Source organism: Epinephelus fuscoguttatus, linkage group LG13, assembly GCF_011397635.1.
Source record: "Epinephelus fuscoguttatus linkage group LG13, E.fuscoguttatus.final_Chr_v1".
Lineage (NCBI taxonomy): Eukaryota > Metazoa > Chordata > Actinopteri > Perciformes > Serranidae > Epinephelus > Epinephelus fuscoguttatus.
The window spans coordinates 10,669,631-10,697,101 of NC_064764.1; the positions used below are offsets into that span (position 1 = coordinate 10,669,631).

At 40.8% G+C, this 27,471-nt stretch overlaps 2 protein-coding genes across 2 annotated transcripts; one reads left to right on the top strand and one right to left on the bottom strand.

Moving 5' to 3' along the window:
• Nucleotides 1-271: 271 nt before the first annotated feature.
• On the bottom strand, nt 272-14,235 carry LOC125899187 (lactase/phlorizin hydrolase-like). The gene is made up of 17 exons (XM_049593265.1): nt 13,623-14,235; nt 11,879-11,949; nt 10,319-10,396; nt 8,804-8,897; nt 7,384-7,471; nt 6,607-7,279; nt 5,868-6,516; nt 4,219-5,769; nt 3,843-4,111; nt 3,461-3,751; nt 3,169-3,367; nt 2,742-2,944; nt 2,492-2,598; nt 2,262-2,393; nt 1,090-1,313; nt 734-970; nt 272-495 (listed from the first exon to the last, which is right to left on the bottom strand). The coding sequence occupies exons 1-17, from the start codon at nt 14,233-14,235 to the stop codon at nt 272-274; spliced, it is 5,703 nt and encodes a 1,900-aa protein (XP_049449222.1).
• A 2,312-nt stretch (nt 14,236-16,547) lies between these two features.
• Nucleotides 16,548-27,221, top strand: LOC125899188 (lactase/phlorizin hydrolase-like). The gene is given in 15 exon segments (XM_049593266.1): nt 16,548-17,100; nt 18,287-18,314; nt 19,070-19,757; nt 19,848-19,926; nt 19,929-20,495; nt 20,695-22,248; nt 22,708-22,976; nt 23,152-23,442; nt 23,544-23,742; nt 24,619-24,809; nt 24,923-25,029; nt 25,179-25,310; nt 25,512-25,735; nt 25,881-26,140; nt 27,033-27,221. Coding segments are annotated over 15 exon segments (5,331 nt in total).
• The last annotated feature ends 250 nt before the right edge of the window (nt 27,222-27,471 follow it).

Consider the following 27,471-nt stretch of genomic DNA (forward strand, 5'->3'; position numbering starts at 1 on the left):
GGATCAGTTTAAGCAGTAAATAACGCGGCTCATGAGCAAACTGTATACATTTTTTAATCAAAAACTGAGACTTGAAAACAGCAGTAACATATTTGAGATTGCATAAATGGAAAATAAAAGACAGTTATAGAATAATGTTCTTGAGGAAATCATTAAAAATTTTTGCAGACAACTTATAAACAACTTTATTAACAAAAAGAGCAGGACGATTTATAGAATGGTGTTTATATGGATAAGCAGCGCATGTTGGACTATTACAACCATTAGAATATTAGAATGTCTGCTCCATTGTAATAGATTCAACATGCTGTTTTTCCTTAGAACGTTTCTTTGCCTTAAAGAAGCAAAAAGATGAACAAATAACTCCAAACACTGCAACAATCAGCAGAGCAAATGTGGTGGTAAGTCCGGTCTCAGCATCACCGGTTGACAGCTTCATCCCCAGGAAGTTCACAGTGTCGTCAGTGGTAACAGGTTTGATCGGCGCACTCGTTGCTGCAGAGAAGACAAAGACATTTTTTGTTAATTGTGAACAGATTGCTTACAGAAAATGGCACTAAATCACCCTAGAGACTGAGAGTACGAGGAAACAGTTAGCTTGGCTTTGTCCAAAGGTGACAGAATCCACTTAATAAACACTTCTCAAGCTCACTAATTAATCGACTTGTTTATTATGCTGACAAAGACACAGTTTTTAAATTTAAATGTGCAGGTAGCGGATGCATCAGTTTACGTTCAGGCCTGGTGCTCAAGCACTCATGTGGTCCCAAGGCAGGGTCGGGGAATCCGTTGCATTTGATGATGGAGGAGTAGTCGGCAACAGAAGCCTTGGCCACTCGAGGCAGATTAGGGTCTGAGTGATTGACATAGAAAAGGCCAAATCTCTCTGAAAAGCCAGTGGCCCACTCCAGGTTGTCCATCAGGGACCAAGCTGTGTATCCACGGATATCCACATTATCTAGCAGGTAAGCTGGGATGAGGAAATGAACACCATTAAGAATGTTTATACACACTACACATTTGTTTTATGTACCAGAAATATACTGAAATATGACAAAAAAATATACGATGGGCTTGGTGGTTTAATACCTTTCAGCACCTGATTGATGTATTTTTCATAGTAGTAGCTCCTGTGAATATCATTAAGGTCAAGGGGCCCCCGCTCTGACATGCCATTTTCTGTGATGATAATGGGTGGGTCTCCATACTCCTCCTTAATGAAGTTTAATATCCTGCGGAATCCAAATGGTGAGACCTTCAGCCAGGATGAGCCTGAATCCAGCCAGGTACGATCAGCAATTGTTCCTGCACCCCTGAGAAGATCAAAGCAGTTTAATGGTTTTATATCACAAAAATTCAGGTACTTCATTTTCAGCTCATCGCCCTCCGATTACATGTAACTTGCTTCTTCCACCTGATTTCTGTAGATCACACATTCTTGAGAATTGTGACAAATCATGTCCTACTAAAAAAATATTTTGGGGGTGAAATATTATTTTTAAAGGATTTATTTATATTAAATAAATAGGATTAATACAATATTTTGATCTGCTTTCGAAACTTCAAACGTTAAAAAAAAAGTGTCAAAAGGGTTCAAAATCTAAAACTAGCAGTACCTACTGATAACATTAGTTTAAAAAACTGTACTGCTATAATCATCTTTGTTTAAAAAAATTTTGTGTGAAAATATTTGCCCTTTAAAGATGTGTCCCCAGTTATTTTGTCAACTCTGTCAGATTTCTAGAAAAACGTAATTTAATCAGGCATTAAGGGGCTTTAGCTGTATCCCAAAAACTCCTGTCTCACTTCCTGGTTTCCAAAATGGTGGGAATACTTCTCAAGTATATATATAGCAATATAATATTGCTATCGGGTGTTTCTCAACCATAACAGGTCAAATCCGTAGCCCTTTGAAATCAAAACTAAATAAGAATTATGGTTTTAAAAATTTGTATTTTGTTCTGAATTAAGAGAACTCTTGGCAACTACAAAAAATCAAATGGCTCCTCACTATGACTGCTGTGAAATGAATAAATATATAACTTTTTGTCAACTCTGTAAGAGGTCAGCTTCTTCAGGTCTCTAACATTGATTATGTATGCTATTAACAAAAATGTAATGGCTGGGAGGTTGGCCCATTACAAGGTTTAATAGTCAAGACTTTAATCTTTTAAAATATATTTTTTCCAGCCTACTAAAAAAGTAAAAACCAAAACCCCCAAAATGTAATGTTTTGTGCAAATATGTTAGTACTTGCTTACCTATCAGCATCGTAGTGCTGAAGGTTTCCATAGTCCACAGGGAATGCCAGGACAGTAGTGTAATGGTTGAACCCAAAGTAATCATAGGTACCTTTAATCTTCTTAATCTCTTCGGGAGTGAACTCAGGCAGCCTGGAGAGATTGCATTGAACTAATTAAATTTACCAGATAAATGTGAAACAATTTTTTATTATTTCAATTTCAGAAATTAATGTTGGTTTATATAATACCGAGATTTTGGCAGGCCATAAGCTAAGCTTCGCTCTCGAATGATTGTCTTCATCAGGTTGCTGTAGTCTCCATTAAATACAGGATGGGCAAACCAGCCAATGTAGAACTGCATAAACAGACACACAACAGCCTTTAGAGATCATAACTCCAACTGTTGCCTTACATGTGTATTGTAAAATGTGAAAGGAATGGCCATACAAAAGGAGAATCTGCGAACATTAATAAGTACTTTTTTGTTTATTAAAATACCTGCACCACACGTCTGGCAGCGTCAATGTCCTCCTGCTTATAAGGATTTCTGGGTTCTGACCAGTCAGAGTTGATGGTGATGGAGATAATTCCTTTCTGTGTGGCTCGGTACTTGTCATTGTAGAGGTGCCAGGCCTCAGCATGAGATTTAAGCAGGTTGTGACCCACAATGTAGGGCAGAGTACCTGGTCGGAAACTAATCCCTGGACACAAACATGGAATGACAGGCACATTTGCGAGTTGGTTTAGCTGTATGTTTTTTGTCATGGTGGTTTAGAATGGTCAAGTTTTGAGATTGATTTACAGAAAGCACACTGTTTCAAAACACTCTGTGACCATGCAGTACTGTTTTGATAAATTTCATTTTAACCTGTTTTTTGCACCAAACAAGTGAGTGTAAGATGAGAAGCAGTACAGAAAAGTATACCTGGGGCAGCTGCTCCATAGCCATGGCCTACATTGGCTATATTGTATGGCTCATTGATGGTGATCCAAAATTTAACTTTGTGGCCAAGACGGCTAAAGATAAGGTCAGCATAATCTCTGAATTTAACAACTATAGTCTCATTCTCCCAGCCCCCGTCATCCTGCAGAGCTTGTGGAAGGTCCCAGTGGTAGAGAGTGATCTGACAACAAAGGAAAAGCAGATGAGGTATACCACATTAACCAACTTTCCATTGTAAATAATTTCTTGAGATACTAGCAAAAATTATACATACATGAGGTTGAATGTTTGCTGCAAGCAATGCATCCACCAGTCTGTGGTAGTAGTTGAGTCCGGCCTCATTGATGTGCTTGGTAGTGCCATCGGGTAGCACCCTCGGCCAGGATATGGAGAAACGATAATGGGTCACCTTAAGTTCCTTCAACATGGCAACATCCTCTTCTACTTTATTGTAACTGTCGCAGGCTATGTCACCATTGTCATCATTGAACACTCGGAGGGGAGTGTGAGCAAACTTGTCCCAGATGCTGAGACCTTTACCGTCTGCTCTCCACCCCCCTTCAATCTGGAGAGAATAAACATAAAGCAGAGAATAATTAATATATGGATAATTCCTTGATCCAGCATTAATGAAGGGGTTTCTTCTTAACTGTTACCTGGTATGATGCCGTCGCAGTACTCCAAATAAAATCTTTGCGGAAATGTCCATAAAGTTGCTTTTCATCATCTGTTATAGGGAAACCATTGTCTTTCATGACTTGGTAGTAGAGATGAGCCGAGTACTTGGGTGTCCTTGGCCTGTTCGGGTTAGTGAAGTCTACATGGTGCAGCCCAAATCCAACTTTGTAGCCGTTGAGCCACTCAAAGGAATCCATGAGAGATGTTGCTATGTATCCTTTCACCTTCACACCATCAAGGTCATAGGCTGTTAAGACATACACACCAGAAAAATGATCAAGACAAACAAAAATCTAAACAGTCATGACAATCATTAATATTGTTTTCTTAAGAAATATATTTATGTCAGTGCACCTTTCAGAGCCTCATCAACATAGGTTTTGTAATAAAATACTCTGGCAATGTCATCCCAAGTTGTCTTTAAATCTGTAGCTACTCCATTCTCAGTGATGTAAATCTCTGGATCTCCGTACTCCTCTTTGATCCAGTTAAGGAGTCTTCTCAAGCCCCACGGTACAGCTCTCTGGTTACTGATGGCAGTAGTTGGTGAATCTTCTTCGTCTGCTTCCGACACATCTCTGTCATATTCATAGGACTGAGGGGAAAGCCTCAATGTAGCATGGTGTGCAATCTTTGTAGTGTAATGATTTACACAGAACATGTCAGCAGATCCCTTGATGAAGCTCTTTTCTTCTTCAGTGAAGGAAGGTAGTCTTGACTCGGAGAGACCTTGGAGTTCACTTTTGTTTCCAACTTGCCACTTCATTGCATCAGGATAGTCACCAGTCTTGAAAATGGGGTGTGCAAACCAACCCAACTGGAACTGCAGTGCGCGGTCAGCAGCCACCACTTCACGGGGAACGTTAACATCTTTAGGTTCAATCCAATCAGCATTGAGGGCAATGGAGACTAGACCACCTTGGGATTTGCGATACTTATCATCATATGTGTGGTAAGCCTTGGCATGGGCTTTGATAAGGTTGTGGGCAACTCTGTATGGTGCAATTCCTGGATTCTTGACATTTGGGGGGATCTGTCCAAGTCCATAACCTGACCATGCAATTGTATGAGGCTGGTTGAAAGTCATCCAAAATTTCACTCTGTCTCCAAAGGTGGCAAAGCAGTAGTCACAAAAGTTGTTAAAAATGTTAATCATGTCTACATTGTCCCAGCCACCGAGGTTCTGCAAAGCTTGAGGAAGGTCCCAGTGGTACAGTGTAACCATGGGAGTGATGTTATATGCTAAGAGGCCATCAATGAGTCTATTGTAGTAGTCAACACCTTTCTGGTTCAGAGAGGTACGCTGACCATCAGGAAAGATCCTGGACCAGGACAATGAAAATCTGTATGATTTCACCCTGAGAGCTCGCAGCATGTAGAGGTCTTCTTCAAGTCTGTGGTAGCTGTCACAGGCCACATCTCCATTGGCATTAGCGGGAATACTGCCAGGTTTATGGGTGAATGTATCCCAGACGCTGGGCCCCTTCCCATCAGCATTCCAGCCACCTTCAATCTGGTAAGCTGAAGATGATACTCCCCAACTGAAGCCTTGTGGGAAAGTGCCGTAGTGGTAGACTTTTCTCTGAAATCTGGACTGGTGTGAGAATTTCTCCCAGACAACCTTTGATTTCGACGGAACCTCTGAGGTTGATAAAGCAGTTGGACGGTGGGTAAGCTGCATCTCTGCCACTTTAAAAACATGTTGTTTGTGTGAACTAAATCCATTTTGCTTGATAATTTGAGAGTAGAAATACGCAGATTGCTTTGGGGTTCTTGGTCTGTCTGCATCTTCAAAGTTTACATTGTGAAGACCAAATCTTTGGCTGTAGCCTTGTTTTCCCTCAAATCCATCCATGAGTGACTGCACTGTGAATCGCTGTACATCCACTCCATCCAAGAAAATTGCTACAAAATGGACACAGACAACAGTACATTTAAGTGATTAAATGATTTCAACACTGTGTAAAAGGTGGTTTTCTATGAGAGAAATTCCAGACACTAACCTTTCAAGGCCTCATTGATGTAACTCTTCATGTACTCTACTCTACTGATGTCATTTAGGGTGTCTCCACTGTGCTCAGTAGGCATACCATTCCCAGTTATGTGGATAGGCACTTTAGTAACATTTAAGTATTCTGTGGAAATGTAGTTGAGAAGCCTTCTAAGTCCCCAAGGTGTAGAATAGATCCAGTCAGAAGCTGTAGAGGACCATGAAGGGTCCACATGTGCCTCAAAGTCACCCACCCCCTGAGGACCAGGGGTGCAGCCACCAGCACTTTCGTTGACCAGCCGGGAGGTATAGTGGTTTAATCCCAAAAAGTCAGCTGTTCCACGTATTCTCCTGCTCTCTACAGCAGTGAAAACTGGAAGTCTTGCAGGCACAGAAAGGGGACACTCATTTTTCTTCTGTTCTATCTGAGTCTTGAGTGTTGCAGGATAATCTCCATCTACAAATATGGGATGTGCAAACCAGCCCAGCATGAACTGCAGGTAGCGGTCTGCAGCTGCTATGTCTTCAGGTTTGGAGGGGTCCATGGGCTCAGCCCAGTCAGAGTTCAATGCAATGCCCACTTTCCCTCCTTGTGTCTTCCTGAACCTGTCATTGTAGACATGCCAGGCCTCAGCATGGGACTTGAGCATATTGTGAGTAGCCTGCAAACATAAAGGAAATAGTGAGGTAAACATATAAGAATGGCTGTGTGTCAACATGTATTACCATTACAATAATAATATTGCTCTCACCTGGTAGGAGGCAACCACGTAGTCTTTTACTCCAGGGGGATGCTCACCAGTGCCATATCCAGCATGGCTCACCACCCAGGGGCTACTGAATGTGTTCCAGGTCTTGACCCTGTCTCCAAACCTGAAGAAGCAGAAGTCTGCATAGTCCTTGAAGGCTTCGACAATGGAAGCATTGGTCCATCCACCATAGTCCTGGAGTGCCTGGGGCAGATCCCAGTGGTAGAGAGTGACAACAGGTTGTATGCCTGACTCAATGAGAGCATCGATCAGCTTGTCATAGTAGAGAGCCCCTTTCTGTGACTGGCTGCCCCGGTGACCTGAGGGGAAAATACGGGCCCAGGAGATGGAAAACTGGTAGGTGTTGACATGAAGACCTCGCAGCAGGTAGACATCGTAATCCACCTTGTGGTAACTGTCACAAGCAAGATCAGCTGTCTGATTCTCAAAGGCTAGGCCGTCATGACCAAAACGATCCCAAATGGTCTCTCCCTTCCCATCCTCTACCCAGCCACCTTCAACCTTGAAGGATTCACTGGAAGTGGCCCATTGGAAGCCAGAGGGGAAGGATTCATTCAGGAAAAGATCTCGTTCTGCTGTAGTCTGGGCTCCAAACTCATTCCACACATTCTGGTAACTGTTTCTAAATGTTGCAATTTCACCTGAAATACCATGGCTGTTGGAAAAGAGGACACAAAACAATATAAACATACATGAAGCAAACTTTGTCAGTGGATTTATTTTATTATTACTATTTATTTCATCAAGATAACGTTTTACCTGGTCGGGACATCCTCCATGTCCAGGTTACCCAACATATCCATCATGTCACATCCCACAACATTCAGGTCATTGTCGTTCATTAAGGCTGCGATGAGTGCAAGACAAAGTTATTAATAGCTATATGATCAACATATGACCTTTTGGTTATATGAAGAGACTAAAAGGCCATTCACACCAAGAACAATAACTTCAAGATAATGATGTGAGCATCCACACTGATGAACCATAATGTTCTGTAAACATGCTGCCCACTCCAGCTGTGTCGGCAGCTCTAGAAAATGGATATTGATTGACTGTCAGTATTTTTATTGCTTGTCAAATTGCTCTGAAAGTGATCCCAACAATATTGTCATAGTTGTAGTAGTGGTCTGGACTTCGTCATCAACTTGAGTGGATGGATGATTTTTAAAACGGCAATTTGTAGTTATTGTTATCATCATCATTCTTGGTGTGGACGGCCCTTAAGAGTCTACAGCCTTACTAGTGGCTGTGTGAGGTTGTACGCAGGCATGTAATTTGAGTTAAATGCCAATGTCAACATGCTAACATGGGGATAATAACAATACTAATGGAATGCTATTAGTTTGGCAGGCGTTTGTTCATAAACCAAAGTACTGGACAAAATGAAAATTTGACCTGAATATGGTGCTAACTGAAAAGTTTAAGAAGCACCAAAGTTATTATGATTTATCCTGAGAGAGACATGAATGTCCTTACCAAATGTCATGCCTATCAATCCAATTGTTGCCAAGATAGTTTACTGAAACCTGCAAATGTGAACCTCATGGTGGTTCTAGTCTGAACCAAAGTGGTAAACTGAGTCACATTGTGGTTCTTTGAGCCATACCACTAGCATGGCTTAAAGATTTTGACATCGCTCATTCATTTAGTTGATATATCTGCTTAAAGTACAACATATTCAGTGTTTCTTTCAGCATATAGTAATTCAGGCATCCATTTTAAACCCAACATTCTTCTTCTCACCAAATTCTCTTGTCACAGTCCAGTGAAAATAACTAATTAGACACTATGTATTACCTGATAAAAAACATGATTCATGAATTCACTTATAAACAGAAAAGCAATTCTAACAGCTGTGCACATGCATATGATTTTCCTTGTAAAACCTTACTGGACCTTAACAAGAACAATTTACACTGATCACTGCCATATGATAAAGCTACCAATAAAACTCCAATGATTATTGTACAGTAAAAATTTACGATGTTGCCATTTACAACAGGTAAGCCTTGGTGCCTCGTCTCAATCTGTTTGTTGAGTACAAACACAGAGGATTGGTTCAGATCATGTTGGTCATTGTTTTGATGTTAGTTATCACACTCTGTAAGTAGATGTGTTCATTGCAGACTATTTTTAAATTTGATAATATTTTTAAATGGCTATTAATGACATTTACCTTGTAAGAAATTGCCAAGAAGCTGGTACTGACTGAAGGGACAACCTTTGACAGTTACCTCGTATATCAGGATAGGCAAGTCCCCACTGGACATCTGCAACATAACAGAACATGCATATGGCTGCAGACACAAAATATGAAATGCAACCAGAGAAGAATGTTTACTGTAACTGTCAACTCAGTAAAATGACTATCATGCCCAGATTTTTATTTCTGTTTCAAGCAATACCAGTCTTTATTCCTAAATCTTTTTTAAGGACTTAAATAAACACATTTCTACTTTTATTTGGAATAAAAAAGTACCCCGAATACAGAGGGAATATTTGGAAAGGCAAAGGGGAGATGGCGATCTGTCTCTTCCCAATTTTTGTATTATTACTGGGCAGCCAACATTCACAAGCTGATGTTCTGGGTCTCTGATGTATCAAAAGATGACTCTCCGGTTTGGTGTCGAATGGAGCAGTATTCGAGTAATCCTGTTTCACTTCGCTCTTTAATTTGTTCCCCACTACCCCTAAGTAACCCTACTGGACAAACAACCCAATCATTTCTGGCTGTCTGAAGATATGGTCTCAATTTAGGATCCATTTTAAACATAAACAAGCTCTAATTGCTTCCCCTGTTCTAGCAAACATCAATTTTGCTCCATCTTTCACAGACCCATCTTTTTAGTTGTGGCACAGGAGAGGGATTGAGTGTATGAATGACCTTGTTAAGGGAGTGCATTTGATTTCTTTTGTACAGCTAAAGAAGAATTTTAACATCCCCCAGTCAGATTTCTTTAGATATCTACAGGTATGGAGTTAGGATAAAACACACATCTCTCTAACAACCCCTCAGAGTACATGGATAGATGAACGTTTGAGTATGGATCCAGTTGACAAAGGTCTGGTGTCTGTATTATATGATAATATCCAGTGGGTTGCATCCATATCACTTAACCATTTAGTGAGGCAGGGGGAGGAAGAACTACCATATCAGATATAAACTGGCAGGCAGCAATTACATTGATACACTCCTCATCAATATGTATTAGGCATGGGTTGTTGCAGTTTAAGGTTCTGCACAGGTTACATTTATCTGCAAGTAAGCTGGCCAAACTCTACCCTGGTTTAGACCCGACTTGCATCAGATGCAGGCAGGACCCAGCTAGCCTCAGTCACATGTTTTGGTTGTGCCCTAAACTGACTCTATTTTGGACAGGTATATTTAATACATTTTCATATATGTGTAATAAGGTTATCAGTCCCAACCCATTGACTGCATTATTTGGGGTAGTCCCTCAGGAGACATCAGTAACAAAGCACCAGGCTGGGGGTATAGCATTTTCCACCCTGCTTGCTAGACGTCTGATACTCCTTAGTTGGAAGAAAGTTACGCCTCCTCCTTGGGTGGAGGAGGTAATGTCTCATCTTAAAGTTGAACAGCTTAAATACACTGCCCTTCCTTAAAAAGGTATTCAGTACCACTATGAAAATCAATAAAAATATTGAATAATATTAATGTTTACTGTACCTGTAAGCTGCTCAGCTCCTTTGCAAAGCTTAATGCAGAGGCACAATTATATTCAATGTGCACTGACAAGAAGTCCATCTGTTCAAATTAGGAGATACACAAGGCATGTTACATAAGACATTCTTCATTCTGATAATAGTAAAATATCACTTTTCTGAAAATATCATGTATGTTACTAAAGCTTCATTACTGTCAGTATCATTAGAATTCTTCTTTAGTCTAGTTTATGGTCATGGGGCTGGAGAGTATTCCAGTGGGATGTTACACCAGTGTCGTCTTTACCGTGCAGCCATTTCCCACTACAACCAGGTAACAGCAGGGTAATTTCTTGGATAGTCTGTCCTACATTTGGGTAACTGATTTTTAAAAGAAGCCGAATTACCTGCCTTTAGATTAGAAAGGAAACACAGAAAAAATATACATATTCCACACAGAAAGGACCAAATCACATTGTAATCTACTTTATATGCACACACACACACACACACACACACACACACACACACACACACACACACACACACACACACACACACATCTATTTGTAAAAGCTGTCTCATGAGATAAAGTCCTGCGTTTTCATCCATCCACCCCGGCCACGCTTTTTTTGGCTCGTAGTATGTGCTGTGATCAGTTTGTGGAGTGCCTATTGTTTGCATGTCCCACATTTTATCCTAAGTGTGTAATGCATTGTGGGACTCACACTGGTCTGCTCTTGGCTTGGTCTTGACTGAGGTGGTCTTGACTACAACTGTTCATGATTAGTATGGCCTGAGGTCCCCGCCTACACTAAAGATATCTATCTTATCTAGTAATAAGCTGTTGGTACAAACAACCCATGGTGTTGTTTTTGTGGGGAGGACAGTCTCATATATACCTATGTATACTGATGGTATCCAAAAGTTTTATTGTTTTATGATTGATGCTTGTAAAAGGGCAGATACAGGCATGGGCAAAAAGTTGCTGATACATAATCTTTGAGTACTCATTGTCACAGAGGTAAGATAAGAAGGGATATAAAATATTTTGAAAGGCTGACAGTACACTTTGGAGAATGCTGAATCAAATATAGAAAATAAGGCACCACCAGGACACTGCCAAGATGTGACCATCACTTCTAGATGGACAGCTGCGCAAACAGGAAAGTTGACAGGAAAGCTACAAAGGGGTCAAAGCAACTGCAAGACTTGTGGTGCAATTCGACTTCCTCATACACGCAGCAACTACTAGAGCGCATCACAGTTCGGGTTTGCAGGGAGATGTGACAGTATGTAAGCTTTACATTAAGAATCAAATTGTAATGGATATAATTCTGAAGTGTATTGCTTTGTAACAAATTCTGCTTTTATAAAGACAGGCAGAATTCTAAATTGACTAAACAGCCACAAAAAATGATGGTAAATTTTCCCATAAATACAATGTTGAAAATGACTGGCTCTTTCTTTTTGTGGTTCCAATATGGAGCCAAATAGCAATAGCACCTGGATGTACTTACATAAAGAAAGTTAAAAAGGAGTTTCAAAGATACATATACATAAGAGAATGTAAGATGCAGCTTACTGTAGTTGAAGCTTTGATCTGGGGAAGAATTGCAACATCACTAGCTCTCAGCCCAAGTGACAGACGTCTCCCTGTGAATATGGAAGCATGGAGACACTCTTTACACAAATTGATGTTAGGAACAATTGGGTACACACATACATGTCCACCAGCTAAGGAATACGTGGCAGACTAAAAGGTCTAGTGTGTGGGATTTAGTGGCATCTAGTAGTGAGGCTGAAACCAACTGCCAGTGTGGCAAGTGTAAAAGAACTACGGTTACGAACACACAAAAACACACGTGGTCCTGTCTAGACACAGTGTTTGGTTTGTCTGTTCTGGGCTACTGCAGAAACAACATGCCAGACTCTATGGAAGAGGACCCACTCCGCTTGTAGATATAAAGCCCAGTTCAGAACAAAGATTCACGACAACGAGCAACTACTTGCACTGCACCGTTCTGCAACATTCTACAAACCTGCTGATTCACAACAATGCAACTCACTGAGACGGTGTTTCATCTCTATGCAACAACTCTGTTCTTCCGCACTGATTTCCAGCTTTTCAGTCTTATTTTGTGGCTAATTATAATTTGTAGCTTCTTAAAATAAGAATGAGGATTGTGATAGTGAGATACTGGCTCCAGATGCATTTGCAGTGGTGATGAAACAGCGACAACAGAAACAAAATGAGCATCAGATGGACTGTATTCATAATAAATACTCCACAATAATACATATAACCAGCGGCAATTGATCAGTCATTGAGAATGTGTGTGTATGGGCGAGGCATAAGCACATACAACGAGCGGCAGCGACCCACCATACAACACTGGCACACTGTGAGACTTTTGAAACAGGTGAACTGCTTTACGTTCTAAAACCATTTGACCAGCTACCAGCAAGTTATAGGTGACAACTCAGGTCCAAGCTCAGATGGGCCACTACTGCAGTTTTTCTCTGCAATATTCTTAAACAGTTTCGTGTCATCGCGAATCTTTGGTCTGAACTGGGCTTAAATGCTTCATTCTAAGGTAATGAAAACACAGCAATTCTTAGTGTCAGGTCATTGTACACTAATGACATAACTGTTAAATCCTACACACTAGACCTTTAAGTTTGTTTTCAGCAAAGCATCATAGACCTTTGTCCCTGGGTATATTTTGACAAAGCACATATAATGAAATTAATAATGGCTGAATTCCATTTAACTTCTTCAGTTTCAGGGTCTTGGTATTATGCATGCTGGCTCACTGACACACAGTCATGGCTTACTGACTTACTTGATCAGAACAGAGCCATGCTGAATGTTATCAATAATGTCTGTGCTTTTCCTACTATGAAAATGCAAAATGTCTGCTGTGAGAAAAGCCTGTTGGTCCAATCTGTGCACGTGTGACATGCACACTTAGATTCTTTTATTGATCCTACCTGGACTGATTGTCAAGATAAGCATGATAATCTACACATGTAAGCTGTGTCATAAACAAGGGGGTGAAGGGTTTTAGATTCAAAAAGAGATTATCAGTTGGTCATAAAGTAATATTTTTTACAACATATTTCTCAAGACACATTAAAAAGTCAATATATTACTCAACATTGTAATAAAAACATTACATCTAAAAAGACTAAAGTTGACAAGAAATATTTCTTGTTCTTGTTTTAACCATTAAAACATGGTGAAAAATGCCCAATTTTGAGAACATGAACTATATCGGTCAATTATATCGTTTATCCTCTCATCCTTCCTTATCAGTCTTACTTACCTTTGTCAGGAAACTGTTGATGGTACAGCTGGTAAATATTCTCACTGAGCTGGAGAATATTTTGCAGAGCGCCTGCAGGCTGCCCGTCATGCCAAACACCATCCAAGTCGCTCAGTGTCACCCACGAGTATGCCAGTGCTCCAAACTCCTGGAAGGTAAACTCTGCGTACCGCTCAAACATCTTTACCAGCTCCTGGCTCTCCCAGCCTCCATACCTTGATCTCAGAGCATCTGGCACCGTGGATCCATGAAGGACGACCAGAGGCTGAAGGCCCACCTCCAGCAGCTGTCTCAGCAGAGTCTGGTAACAGGTAACCACATCCTGCTGGGGCTGGCTGGGGAGGCCTGATGGTAGGAGTTGAGCCCATGACAACGGCACTTTGAAATGAGTCACCCCTCTGCTCTGGAGGTACTCAAAGTACTGTTTAGACCCTGGAGGTACAGGATGACTACAGTCAAATGCATCATTCACTGCACTGTCGGAACTTCTCACCAGCTGCTTTGTCAGAGGCCCTGCAACAAGCATAAAGTCCTCCCGTCCATTCACCTGACTGCTCCAGCAACCATACAGACAAAAAACACACAGAGAAGCAACCCACAGCAGGTACTTCATTGTGGTTTGACAAAGATGGACTGATATTATCCACTAATAGCCAAGCTCTTTAAAGCAATTCTGTTTTCATCTTATTGCACAGTTACACAATTAAGATGGCTATCACATCCAAGGCGTGCAAGTCACACTGTTTTATTGCAGCTGTTTGATACCGTCAGAAAGACTCTGGACTCGCACATGTCAAGTGATAACTCATCCCTCTCGACTCATGTTTGAAGACCATGGAATATGTTACTAAAACAGGCTTTGAAAAATTGAATGTTTCTTAAATAGCATTCAGGTATAGTTAAATCCATATTTAACATTTAGCATAAACCTTAACCGGGTACAGACTCTGCCATAATGACACTTCAGTTTGCAGTTTTATTTGCCAGTGCATTTGATAAAACAAAAATCCAAATGAAAAAGGTAAAACTTAGTAATAACTAGAAAAGCACTCAGACAGTGCACACCTCTGCCAAATAGGTGATATTCCCTCCCTCTCTGCATCAGATTTTGCAGCCTGCATCACAGTTAGGTTATTTGCATCACTATCATTATTAGGTTATATATGCCTTCACCATGGAGACACTGTGGTGTATTTATTTTGTTTTTATTTTGTACCAACACAGAGTTTTTTTGTATTTTTCCACTTTCTTTTTTTCCAACACAGAACATTAATTTCAACTTTAGAATTACAACAATATTTAGCAAGTAGAACAAGACGTGCTTTCCGGCCACCAGGTGGTGCTATTTTCACCATCTCATTAGAAATTGGAATTGCTGCTGAGGCTGTCACACGATAGACTTTATTTATAATTTTATCCACTTTGCTTCAACTGATCACCACCAAAATTTTATAATCTATTCCTTGTCCCATTATCCACCTTTCCTGAAAATTTCATCAAAATCCATTCATGACTTTTTGAGTTATTTTGCAGACAAACAGACAAACAAACAAACAAACAGACAAACAGACCAACGCTGGCGAAAACATAACCTCCTTGGCGGAGGTAATAAAAAGAGTTAACGTGTTTCCAGAAAGGTTTTTTTTGTGTATGCATTATCAACTGTGTTGCGCAGACAGACCTGAAGACATTTTGCTTGTTGTGGAGTCTGTCTGCTCATTTTGTTGCAAAGATTATCGATAAAGAAACACAAATACATGAAGGTACTTTTTCTAAATGATGGATGACCCTTCTACAAGAAAATAATCACCTCTACCTCCCTGAGTATTACAGATACAATGATGGGTAAATGTTACATAGCTGGTATTAAAGCTCAATACTCTAAAACATGTTGTGTCAGTGAAGGATGTGAAGCAAAACAACCAAAAACACATCCTACTGGAGAATCCTGAAATTTTTATTGTTAGGGAATTTGATTCATGGAAATATTTTACTACAACTGCCAAATTTATACACACCACATTGGAACCACTGCCAGCACTGCCTTGAATATTGCGTAACTCGAAAAAGCTTTTTAAATCACTTTATGCTATTTTGCTGCAAGTATATGTTTACCCTGATGCCCTGCGCAAACAAACAGGAAGTGGTGCACCAATGTTTTTAATGCTGTAACTTTGATGTCCGTATTGCTTCCATATGGTGAAAGAATTCTTTGCATATTTTTTGTTTTATTTTTTACAGTAATATAAAGCATCTTATTATAATCATTATCTTTAATATACTGTATTTGACCTACATGAAATATTGTGGTCTACTAAAAATTCAAGCAATATTCCATCAATTTATGAGCTAGGTAGTTATTTAAGAGGAAAAAAATATTCCATACAGGATATTGTGTGTTTGCCACACTATGAAATCGTTATCAAAGTCAAATTCAAACAACACGACAAAAGATGCTGTACACTATAAAGATCTTTATGCTTAGCTTATTAGTGGTTTAACAATTGACATCAATTTAAACACACAAATCTTACATACAATAAACTATCACTCTGTAGACATTTAATATTACACTTAGTAAACCAATAGTAAGTTGTTGTTTTTTCCTGGAATTTCCTGCTTGACCTAGACACACAATTCCCCCCTTTAATCAGAAATCTCTTTTGTCTCCTGTTTGACCCTTTTATCAGAAGCATTCAAGGCTGTGACCACTCTTGTCAAACGTCATAAATTATCACAGCAGTGGTGACCCCTGCATGCAGGAGTGTCAATTATGAAACTCTGGTCTGACTGAAAGTTCAAGCTTGTAAACAGCGCTACTATAAAAGGTTAGCCATCCAAAGTCTCATTCAGTTCTATCCCACAGACAATATGTCATTACTGGGGAAACTTCTGTGTGTGTGTTTGATCACTGTGTATGGCTGCATGTGCCAGAAACATGATGATCAACATCAGGCCATGTTTCTTGCAGGTCCCAGGACCACCAGTCAGGTGAAAAACCTGAATGGCAAACCATTTGAAGTGTTGGATGCATTTGACTGTAGTCAACCTGTACCTCCAGGGTCTAAACAGTACTTTGAGTACCTCCAGAGCAGAGGGGTGACTCATTTCAAAGTGCTGCTGTCATGGGCTCAACTCCTACCATCAGGCCTCCCCAGCCAGCCCCAGCAGGATGTGGTTACCTGTTACCAGACTCTGCTGAGACAGCTGCAGGAGGTGGGCCTTCAGCCTCTGGTCGTCCTTCATGGATCCACAGTGCCAGATGCTCTGAGATCAAGGTATGGAGGCTGGGAGAGCCAGGAGCTGGTAGAGATGTTTCAGCAGTATGCAGAGTTTGTCTTTGGAGAGTTCGGAGAGCTGGCAGATTCCTGGGTGACACTGAGCAGCTTGGACGAGCTAAGGGATGCTGAGTTGCAAAGCGCCCTTGACGCACACGTCAGTGTCTACCACTGTTACCACCGACTGTTTCCTGGGAGAGGTAAAAGATCAGTGTTTTACAGCTGAAGATAAATGATTTCTTATATAAAATGTGTAGCTTGTATGGAACAGGAATCAAAAACTGTTTATGTATTTACAACAAAAATGTTAAGTTTTAATTTCTCATGCTCTTACTTTTCCCTTAAATTTCCCCATTAAGTAATGTGGGAAAAAATCCACACTGTATGATATACAAAGCATTTGTTCCAAAAAAATACTGAAGCTATACAAACGCTGCACTTTGACATAAAATGGAAATGTTATGCACAACAGTTCATACACCTTACCTTAAATTTTACATGATGCATTTGGCATCTTTGAAAATGTTCAAAGGTTTGGGATAGTTGTAAAAGGCAGGTAGATAGATACTTTATCAGTTTTTATGGATGATACATTTAGAATACAGGCTTATTGACAAAAAATATAGACACCAATAAAGTCCTGTTCATCCACTTTTACATAATTTATTACAGCACTATGTACTTATAATTACCATGACCATGAAGAGTAGCTTTGTAATTGTCCATCTTTATTAGATTCACAGTAATTATAGCAGCGCTTGATGAGATAACGGTTTCCATATCTGTTCACCACACCAAAGGTCATGATAAGGGAAAGGTGTAAAGCAGGGGAAAGGAGAATGTGGCTCCAGGAAAACTGAAGATAAATAACTGAATTAACATGCCATGTGTTTCAGACGGAGGAGTATCAGTTGGGGTGAAGGCCAGTAAAGTCCCAGTCATCAGTGACACTCAAGTACTGGTAAGATCACATAGTCACACAGAACATAAGCATAAGAAAGAATAAAAGCAGTGCAAGGAATTATGTCAGCTTCTCCAAATAGATAAATCTGTGTGATAACGTCATTTACGCCAGGGAAAAGTGATGTGCCTCTTCCATTCATTCACACTTGTATCTCTTTTTCAGAAATATTCAGATTTCCTCTCGATTAAAATTCAATATGACTGCACTGCTGGACAAAACCCGGCTGAGGAACTGAGAATAGTTTTGGTATGTTCAGTCTTCAGATGTATAGATTGCAAATTATCAGCCCTTACTATCTTACTTTGGGAATTTTTCACTTACATGCATTTGTATTGAACATTAATGTTTTGTTACAGGGAATGTGTGGACACAGACCCATTCTCTTTTATGAGGTGAACATCATCAACTGTTCTTTTTATCAGTTCCTGTCAGATACCAGAATCTTGAAAGGTAACAAGATCAATCGAGAGTCACAACCCTAGAGAAATTAGATGCATTCGCTTCCTTTAATGAGAATTATAAGTGCTCTTCAAACTCAAAAGTTTGTAGACAAATTGTATAAAAGAGCAGTCCTTTTTATTGCCTTCCTGTCAAAAATCCTGATCTGATATTGTTAGGTAGTCATATTCAACCATTTTTTTTAAATTTAATATCTGAGATAGTCTGCATAAAAAATGACATTGCAGGTTCAAGGATTCAAGGATGTAATTTAATAAAAATGAAGGACACATGGCATTAAATCATTTATTCTTATACTTTTGCAGCGCTGAGTGATGGAGACCAAATTGTTCTTGGATTTGACATGGAGGATATGTTACGTCCAGCTGACAGCATCCCAAAAAGGTTGTGGTACACAGAGACAATGAAGGATTTACAATATATCTAGACCTGTCTCTTTCACAATTTGTGAGTGTATATTTGTGAAGCACAGAATTATAAGAAGTGGGGTGGTTCAGCCAAAAAAGTGTATTCAGGAATCAATTCAGAATACATACAGTAATTCACAATTTATAAACCACCTAAATTGGTAAGTAAACCACTGTACTCAAGCTGAAAGTGTAAAAACAAAAAAGAAATATTTGTCAGCTTAATTCAACCTGTAAACTAAACCAAATGTCAATGAAAAAATATATTTGTTGGATTTCTCCTACTATTTCCATCTGCCATAACTTTAATTATTAAAACCTTGTTCCTTTCATTTTCAGTCACACACATCAAAATGACAGAAACAATCTTCCAACATCATCATGTTCCACGACCTACTGCAAAACCTGGAGCAACTTTGCCTCTAAGACCTCATCTGAGCGAGATGCCTTCCTGAATGAATCCTTCCCCGTTGACTTCCAATGGGCCACCTCCAGTGAATCCTTCAAGGTTGAAGGTGGATGGGTAGAGGATGGGAAGGGAGAGACCATTTGGGATCGTTTTGGTCATGACGGCCTAGCCTTTGAGAATCAGACAGCTGATCTTGCTTGTGACAGTTACCACAAGGTGGATTACGATGTCTACCTGCTGCGAGGTCTTCATGTCAACACCTACCAGTTTTCCATCTCCTGGGCCCGTATTTTCCCCTCAGGTCACCGGGGCAGCCAGTCACAGAAAGGGGCTCTCTACTATGACAAGCTGATCGATGCTCTCATTGAGTCAGGCATACAACCTGTTGTCACTCTCTACCACTGGGATCTGCCCCAGGCACTCCAGGACTATGGTGGATGGACCAATGCTTCCATTGTCGAAGCCTTCAAGGACTATGCAGACTTCTGCTTCTTCAGGTTTGGAGACAGGGTCAAGACCTGGAACACATTCAGTAGCCCCTGGGTGGTGAGCCATGCTGGATATGGCACTGGTGAGCATCCCCCTGGAGTAAAAGACTACGTGGTTGCCTCCTACCAGGTGAGAGCAATATTATTATTGTAATGGTAATACATGTTGACACACAGCCATTCTTATATGTTTACCTCACTATTTCCTTTATGTTTGCAGGCTACTCACAATATGCTCAAGTCCCATGCTGAGGCCTGGCATGTCTACAATGACAGGTTCAGGAAGACACAAGGAGGAAAGTGGGCATTGCATTGAACTCTGACTGGGCTGAGCCCATGGACCCCTCCAAACCTGAAGACATAGCAGCTGCAGACCGCTACCTGCAGTTCATGCTGGGCTGGTTTGCACATCCCATATTTATAGATGGAGATTATCCTGCAACACTCAAGACTCAGATAGAACAGAAGAAAAATGAGTGTCCCCTTTCTGTGCCTGCAAGACTTCCAGTTTTCACTGCTGTAGAGAGCAGGAGAATACGTGGAACAGCTGACTTTTTGGGATTAAACCACTATACCTCCCGGCTGGTCAACGAAAGTGCTGGTGGCTGCACCCCTGGTCCTCAGGGGGTGGGTGACTTTGAGGCACATGTGGACCCTTCATGGTCCTCTACAGCTTCTGACTGGATCTATTCTACACCTTGGGGACTTAGAAGGCTTCTCAACTACATTTCCACAGAATACTTAAATGTTACTAAAGTGCCTATCCACATAACTGGGAATGGTATGCCTACTGAGCACAGTGGAGACACCCTAAATGACATCAGTAGAGTAGAGTACATGAAGAGTTACATCAATGAGGCCTTGAAAGGTATGTTGAAAGTGGTTGCCTGTGTTAATACATTTGTAATTTCAAACACTTGTATTGCATTTGCACTTGTTGAATGTTGTTGTGGCTGACACCATGTAAACACTTGGTTATTTATTTCTTTTCTAGTTTTAACTTTTCAGAACTCATCATGCAAGGTCATGTTGAATGGTTTTTACTGGATTGCCTTTTTTCTCAACAGCTATACATTTGGATGGAGTAAATGTGCAGCGGTTTACTGTCCAGTCACTCATGGATGGCTTTGAAGGTCCACAAGGCTACAGCGAATGTTTTGGATTGCACCATGTCAACTTTGACCAGCCTGATAGACCCAGAACTCCAAAGCAGTCAGCCTACTTTTACTCCAAAGTTATTGAGAAAAATGGTTTTGCTTCCCCAAATATATTCTTTTATGCACCAGAACTGAAAAACAAGGAGTCAAATAAAATGTCCTCACTCCCACCTTCCACTGTCCCATCCCAAGCCAGGGATGTCTGGAGGAAATTCTCCAGCCAAACTAATTTTCAGAGAAAACTCTACCACTACGGCACTTTCCCACGAGGCTTCAGTTGGGGAGTATCATCTTCAGCTTACCAGATTGAAGGTGGCTGGAATGCTGATGGGAAGGGGCCCAGCGTCTGGGATACGTTCACCCATAAACCTGGCAGTATTCCCGCTAATGCCAATGGAGATATGGCCTGTGACAGCTACCACAGACTTGAAGAAGACCTCTATATGCTGCGAGCTCTCAGGGTGAAATCATACAGATTTTCATTGTCCTGGTCCAGGATCTTTCCTGATGGTCAACGTACCTCCCTGAACCAGAAAGGTGTTGACTACTACAATAGACTCATTGATGGCCTCTTAGCATATAACATCACTCCCATGGTTACACTGTACCACTGGGACCTTCCTCAAGCTTTGCAGAACCTCGGTGGCTGGGACAATGTAGACATGATTAACATTTTTAACGACTTTTGTGACTACTGCTTTGCCACCTTTGGAGACAGAGTGAAATTTTGGATGACCTTCAACCAGCCTCACACAATTGCATGGTCAGGTTATGGACTTGGACAGATCCCCCCAAATGTCAAGAATCCAGGAATTGCACCATACAGAGTTGCCCACAACCTTATCAAAGCCCACGCCAAGGCTTACCACACATATGATGATAAGTATCGCAAATCCCAAGGTGGTCTAGTCTCCATTGCCCTCAATGCTGATTGGATTGAACCTAAAGATGTTAACGTTCCCCGTGAAGTGGTGGCTGCTGACCGCGCACTGCAGTTCCAGTTGGGTTGGTTTGCACACCCCATTTTCAAGACTGGTGACTATCCTGATGCAATGAAGTGGCAAGTTGGAAACAAAAGTGAACTCCAAGGTCTTACACACACAAGACTACCTTCCTTCACTGAAGAAGAAAAGAGCTTCATCAAGGGATCTGCTGACATGTTCTGTGTAAATCATTACACTACAAAGATAGTAAGCCATGTCACCGCTCGGCTAACCCCTCAATCCTATGAATATGACCAGGACTTGTCAGAAGCAGAGGAAGAAGATTCACCAACTACTGCCATCAGTAACCAGAGAGCTGTACCGTGGGGCTTGAGAAGACTCCTTAACTGGATCAAAGAGGAGTACGGAGATCCAGAGATTTACATCACTGAGAACGGAGTAGCGACAGACATTAAGACCACAGTTGATGACATTGACAGAGTGTTTTACTACAAAACCTACATTGATGAGGCTTTAAAGGGTAAGTGCACACATCAGTTACTGAAACTTGAGAACATACTGTTTATGAGGTCCCTAAGGCCACATCCACACCAAAACATTTCAATTTTAGAATGGTGATTTAAAATCCTAACAATTTGTTTAGCACTATTTCAGAAATTGTCTCCGTCCATGCTAACATGCCTAAAAATGTATATCACATGACCATTACATAAAATGCAATGCTTGGACTGATGAAGAGGGGGGACTGTTACTGAAAGTACCACAAGTCTAAGGTGGTCAAAGTGGTGAAAAAGTTGATTTCAGATCATTGTAAAGTAAATACGGCAACGTATTAGAGGGGTACAGGGGCGTTATCCATCGCGTGGGAAATGGAGCAGTGACCACATGATGTGGAATTATATAAGACACAATATAGACCGCCTATTTTAATGTCAAATTTTCATTACTAATTATGCTATCTCTCACATATTTTGCACAGCTCATAATCTTGATGGTGTGAAGGTTAAGGGTTACATAGCAACATCTCTCATGGATTCCTTTGAGTGGCTCAGTGGGTACAAAGTAGGATTTGGGCTGCACCATGTAGACTTCACCAACCTGAACCGGCCAAGGACACCCAAGCGCTCTGCTCACTATTATTACCAAGTCATGAAGGACAATGGCTTCCCGTTACCAGATGATGAGAAGATGCTTTATGGAGAGTTTCCCAAAACTTTCAATTGGAGTACTGCCAGTGCCTCTTATCAGGTAAACAATGTTGACACATTCACTATTTTACAATGGCACAGTGCATTTGTACTACACCAGCACTGTTGGATTGTCAGTTATCTTTAAAGTGTATTTTGTCAATACACAGGGAAGAAACACAAAGGACTTGTTAACATGGCTGTGTGGTACTGTAACAACTTGTCTTTCATTTCAGATTGAAGGGAGCTGGAGAGCCCATGGAAAAGGACTTAGTATCTGGGACAAGTTTGCCCATACTCCTTTGAGAGTGGCCAACAGTGACAATGGCGATATTGCCTGTGATAGTTACAACAAGATTGACAAGGATGTGGAGGTGCTGAAGATGTTGAAGGTTACCCACTATCGCTTTTCTGTATCCTGGCCCAGACTACTTCCTGATGGCACAAACAACCACATCAATGAAGCTGGACTGAACTATTATCATAGATTACTGGATGCCTTGGAAGCTGCTAATATTCAGCCCCAGGTAAGCATTGTTACAGTTTGGCCTCAAACATAAAAAAAAAAAACTCCTGTTGGAAAACTACGTAAAACTGTAGTACAAAATCCCTCTCTTCTGTTTCACAGGTGACTCTGTACCACTGGGACCTCCCCTTAGCTCTACAGAAGGTTGGGGGCTGGCAGAATGAAACTATTGTCCAGAGATTCAGAGATTATGCTGATGTTTTGTTCAGCCGATTTGGAAGCAGAGTAAAGTTCTGGATCACTCTGAATGAACCTTACATTGTAGCCAACCTTGGCTATGGGTACGGTACCTTTGCTCCAGGTAAAACTTTGTCTTGAGATTCTTCCAGTATGAACCAATTTTTATCTCACACTGTAGAAAACATTAGTTTTGTGTAGATCAACACAGTTGCTATATGTCCTAAAGTTTCAGTTATCAACCACTATCACTTTTCTTGCTGTATCCCAGCCAGTATTTGCTAGTAGGCCCATTCAAACTGGACTGGGGTTGGGGTTGCAATCAAATTTGATTGGGGGTTCCATGGTAGCCCCACATATGTTGGTCCAGAAGAGCTCCATGTGTGGTTTGACTTGGCTGCAAGCAGGGCCCAGGTGGGTTATTTAAACAACACCTATTCTGCCCCTCAGCTATGAAATCCCACTTGAAGCCCATATGGGCAATGGGGCCACCATGGAACCCACGGATAAGCACAATTTGGAAGCTAGGTGCCACCCAAGCCTAGGTGGGCTTCAGGGCTTGTCACTGGGTACTATAACCCCATTCTGTTGTATTTAAATGGGACACAGGTAAATCCACCCTGAACCTTCCCACGTAACCTGCATGTAACCCATATTGGGTCCACATGGGCATGCTGGCTGGGACATAACCAATGGAATGTTTTCACTGAAGATTATTTTTAAGTAAAAACTTTATTACTGATAATTGGATGTAAGAAATGTATTGGTGTGATTTTTAAAAATCAATATTCAACTTATGATTACTCAGCTGATTGCGTATGATAGAGTAGTTTCTTCTTCATTTAACTTTTAGATCCCGTTAGCAATTCCAAACCACAAAAACATATGCTGTACATGGGCTATTAGTTGTACATGGCTTATATTTGAAAAGCTAGACTGTATGATGACAAATGTGATTGATGGTACTGTTATTAACACTCATACATCTGCAATGTTTCAGGCATTGTGGGTAAGCAGTATATTGCAGCTCACAACCTGATTAAGGCCCATGCTGAAGTCTGGCACCTCTACAATGACAAGTACCGTGCAACACAGGGTGGCATCATCTCCATTACCATAAATTCTGATTGGGCGGAGCCAAAGAACCCATATAAGCAGGAGGATGTGGATGCAGCCAAGCGCTACTTGCAGGTAGACAAATAAATGATGACACCAGAACTGGGTCTATCACTACCCTTTTTTCACCTTCATTCATCTTAATAAAGATATAATGTAGTTTTTTTTTTGATATACAATCTCTGCAGTTCTTCATTGGCTGGTTTGCTCATCCCATCTTCAACGGAGATTATCCTGACATAATGAAAACAATTATTCGTAAAAGAAGCCTCGCTGCAGGTCTCCCTAAATCACGGTAAATGAAAAATAGTTTATACCATCACAAGCACATAAAGCAGTTGAGTTTGAAATACAACTGTTGTTGACGCCTTCGTCAATAAATGCATTCTGCCATACTCTATTTCCACTTCCACCATTAAAAAAAGACTCTTCGTTCTAATAAAGGCTACCTGAGTTCACGCCTGAGGAAATCAAGAGGATCAAAGGGACCCATGATTACTTTGGCTTCAACCATTACACGACGGTTCTTTCTTACCCAGTTGATTTGGGAAAACAGCAGGATTATGAAGGTGACAGGTAGGTTTGAATTTAAAGAATGACACAGATATGGGTGCTTTCTTTGTACCACACAGTACCTAAGCATTGGATTTGTGACACAAGAGGGAAAAATGCCATACTCCTTGATATGTTCAGCTGTCTGTTTACATGACAGCACAAAGTAGAACTATATATCACATATTTAACTGATGCTGAGCTTGTGTCCAATCCAATGTCCAGGGGCACTGGGACCACCCATGACCGCACCTGGATTGAGTCTGGCTCCTTCTGGCTGAAGATCACACCATTTGGTTTTAGGAAAATCCTCAAGTTTATCAAGGATGAGTATGGAAACCCACCCATCTATGTCACGGAGAATGGGATCTCAGAACGAGGAGAAGTGAACTTGAATGACCTTCACAGAAAACACTACTATGAGAACTACATTAACCAGGCCCTGAAAGGTACCACAGCCAATAAAAAACAAGTATTAGGTGGAATTATGGGAATTTATATGCATCTTACATTTAAAGGTAGAGGTATATAAGAGATAACATTTTTAGGTAAATAGATGTATGTTTAATGTGTCCATTACTGCTTATCTTTCAGCCCATGTTCTGGATGGAGTTGATCTGAGAGGATATACAGCCTGGTCATTAATGGATAACTTTGAGTGGGCCGCTGGCTTCTCTGAGCGATTTGGACTTTTCTACGTGAACCGCTCAAACCCCACACTTCCACGCATCCCTAAAAACTCAGCTTCTCGCTACGCCACCATCATCACCTGCAATGGCTTCCCAGACCCAGCCCTTGGGCCTCATGACTGTTTGAGCCCTCCACCTGAAGGTAATGTAATGCTAAGTCCACAGGTTCAAAAATCATTGTGGGATTTAGGAGGGGATACTTCCTCTCGATTTTAATTCTAGAGAGTGTGGAAACACACTTAAAATGGCATGCAGATCATACACGAGGAGGACAAAAACTTAGTTACAGTTCACCCCGAAATCAAAAATTCATATTTTTCCTCTTACCTATAGTGCTATTTATCAGTCTGGATTGTTTTGGTATGAGCCGCCAAGTGTCAAAGATATTCCCAAATTAATCCCTTACAGACTCGTTGACTCAAGCCCTAAGCCCTTACAGACGAAGGACCAATTCCATTTCTTGAGTGATTGGCTGTAGAGATGTCTGCCTTCTCTCCAATATAACGGAACTAGATGGCACTCGGCTTGTGGTGCTCAGAGCCCCAAAAACTACATTTGAAAAACTCAACAACAATGTCTCTTTCCATAAATCATGACCTGGGTACTCAAGATAATCCACAGACCTTGTTGTGAGCATTTTTTTTATGTAGGGACTATTTTGTCTTCCAAACTTCACCCACCAACCGGGAGCAGGCATCTACTCATTGACGAGAGGTTTGTGTTTGTGACAGTGCTAGATGTAAACATAAATCCTCCTCGGCTGAGTTGTAATTTTAGCTAGCTCAGTGGTGCTAGGTGAGCTAGCAGTAGATGCACACTTCCTCCTAAGCAGTAATACGGTCAAACTATCTAGATTAATAAGTCGCACTACAGGTAAGAGGAAAAATATATTTTTGATTTAGGCATTAACTTTCCCTTTAAAACAGACGGTAGATCTGGTCTAAACACTAAATATAAGATAAAGACTGTTATTTCTTTTCCCTCTCTTTCAACAGCTTCAACTGTCCCTACTATCAGCACACCAGGGACCACTGTCCATACAACTGTCCCTGTTCAGCCCCTGAACATGGTAGACTTCCTGGGTCTGGAGCTTTCAACTCAAGATGCTGAAGTTGCACTTTATGTAATTTTTGTTTTCCTTCTCATAACTGTACTTGGTGTCATCTTTGTTGTATATGGGCTCTTGAAAACAAAAAGGAAGTTAAAGAAAGCAGTGGTGGCACCCTTAAAGATGGAGAGAATGTGAGGAAAGTTTAGGAAAGAAGGGATATCTCCATAACTAGTCCCATTTTTTGGTAGCTTTTCTGGGCCTTTTTACAACCTTACAATTATATAGAACAGCTGTGTTGTTTAAAGTTTTAGGGCAATTTGTCTGTATGTGAAGACCTCCCAAAGGTGCAGAAAAAAGAGAAAGACCCAAGATTTATGAAGACTTTTTTCCCCCAAAATGACAGATTCAGTTTCTTACTGAGGCACTTGAAAATAATGGCATACAA

Coding starts and splice junctions, on each gene's coding strand:
- LOC125899187 (XM_049593265.1), bottom strand. CDS start 14,235: ATGAAGTACCTGCTGTGGGTTGCTTCTCTGTGTGTTTTTTGTCTGTAT. Junction 3,368..3,460: donor CAGCAAACATTCAACCTCAT/GTATGTATAATT, acceptor CTTTGTTGTCAG/ATCACTCTCTACCACTGGGA. Junction 2,945..3,168: donor CTATGGAGCAGCTGCCCCAG/GTATACTTTTCT, acceptor GTTTGTGTCCAG/GGATTAGTTTCCGACCAGGT.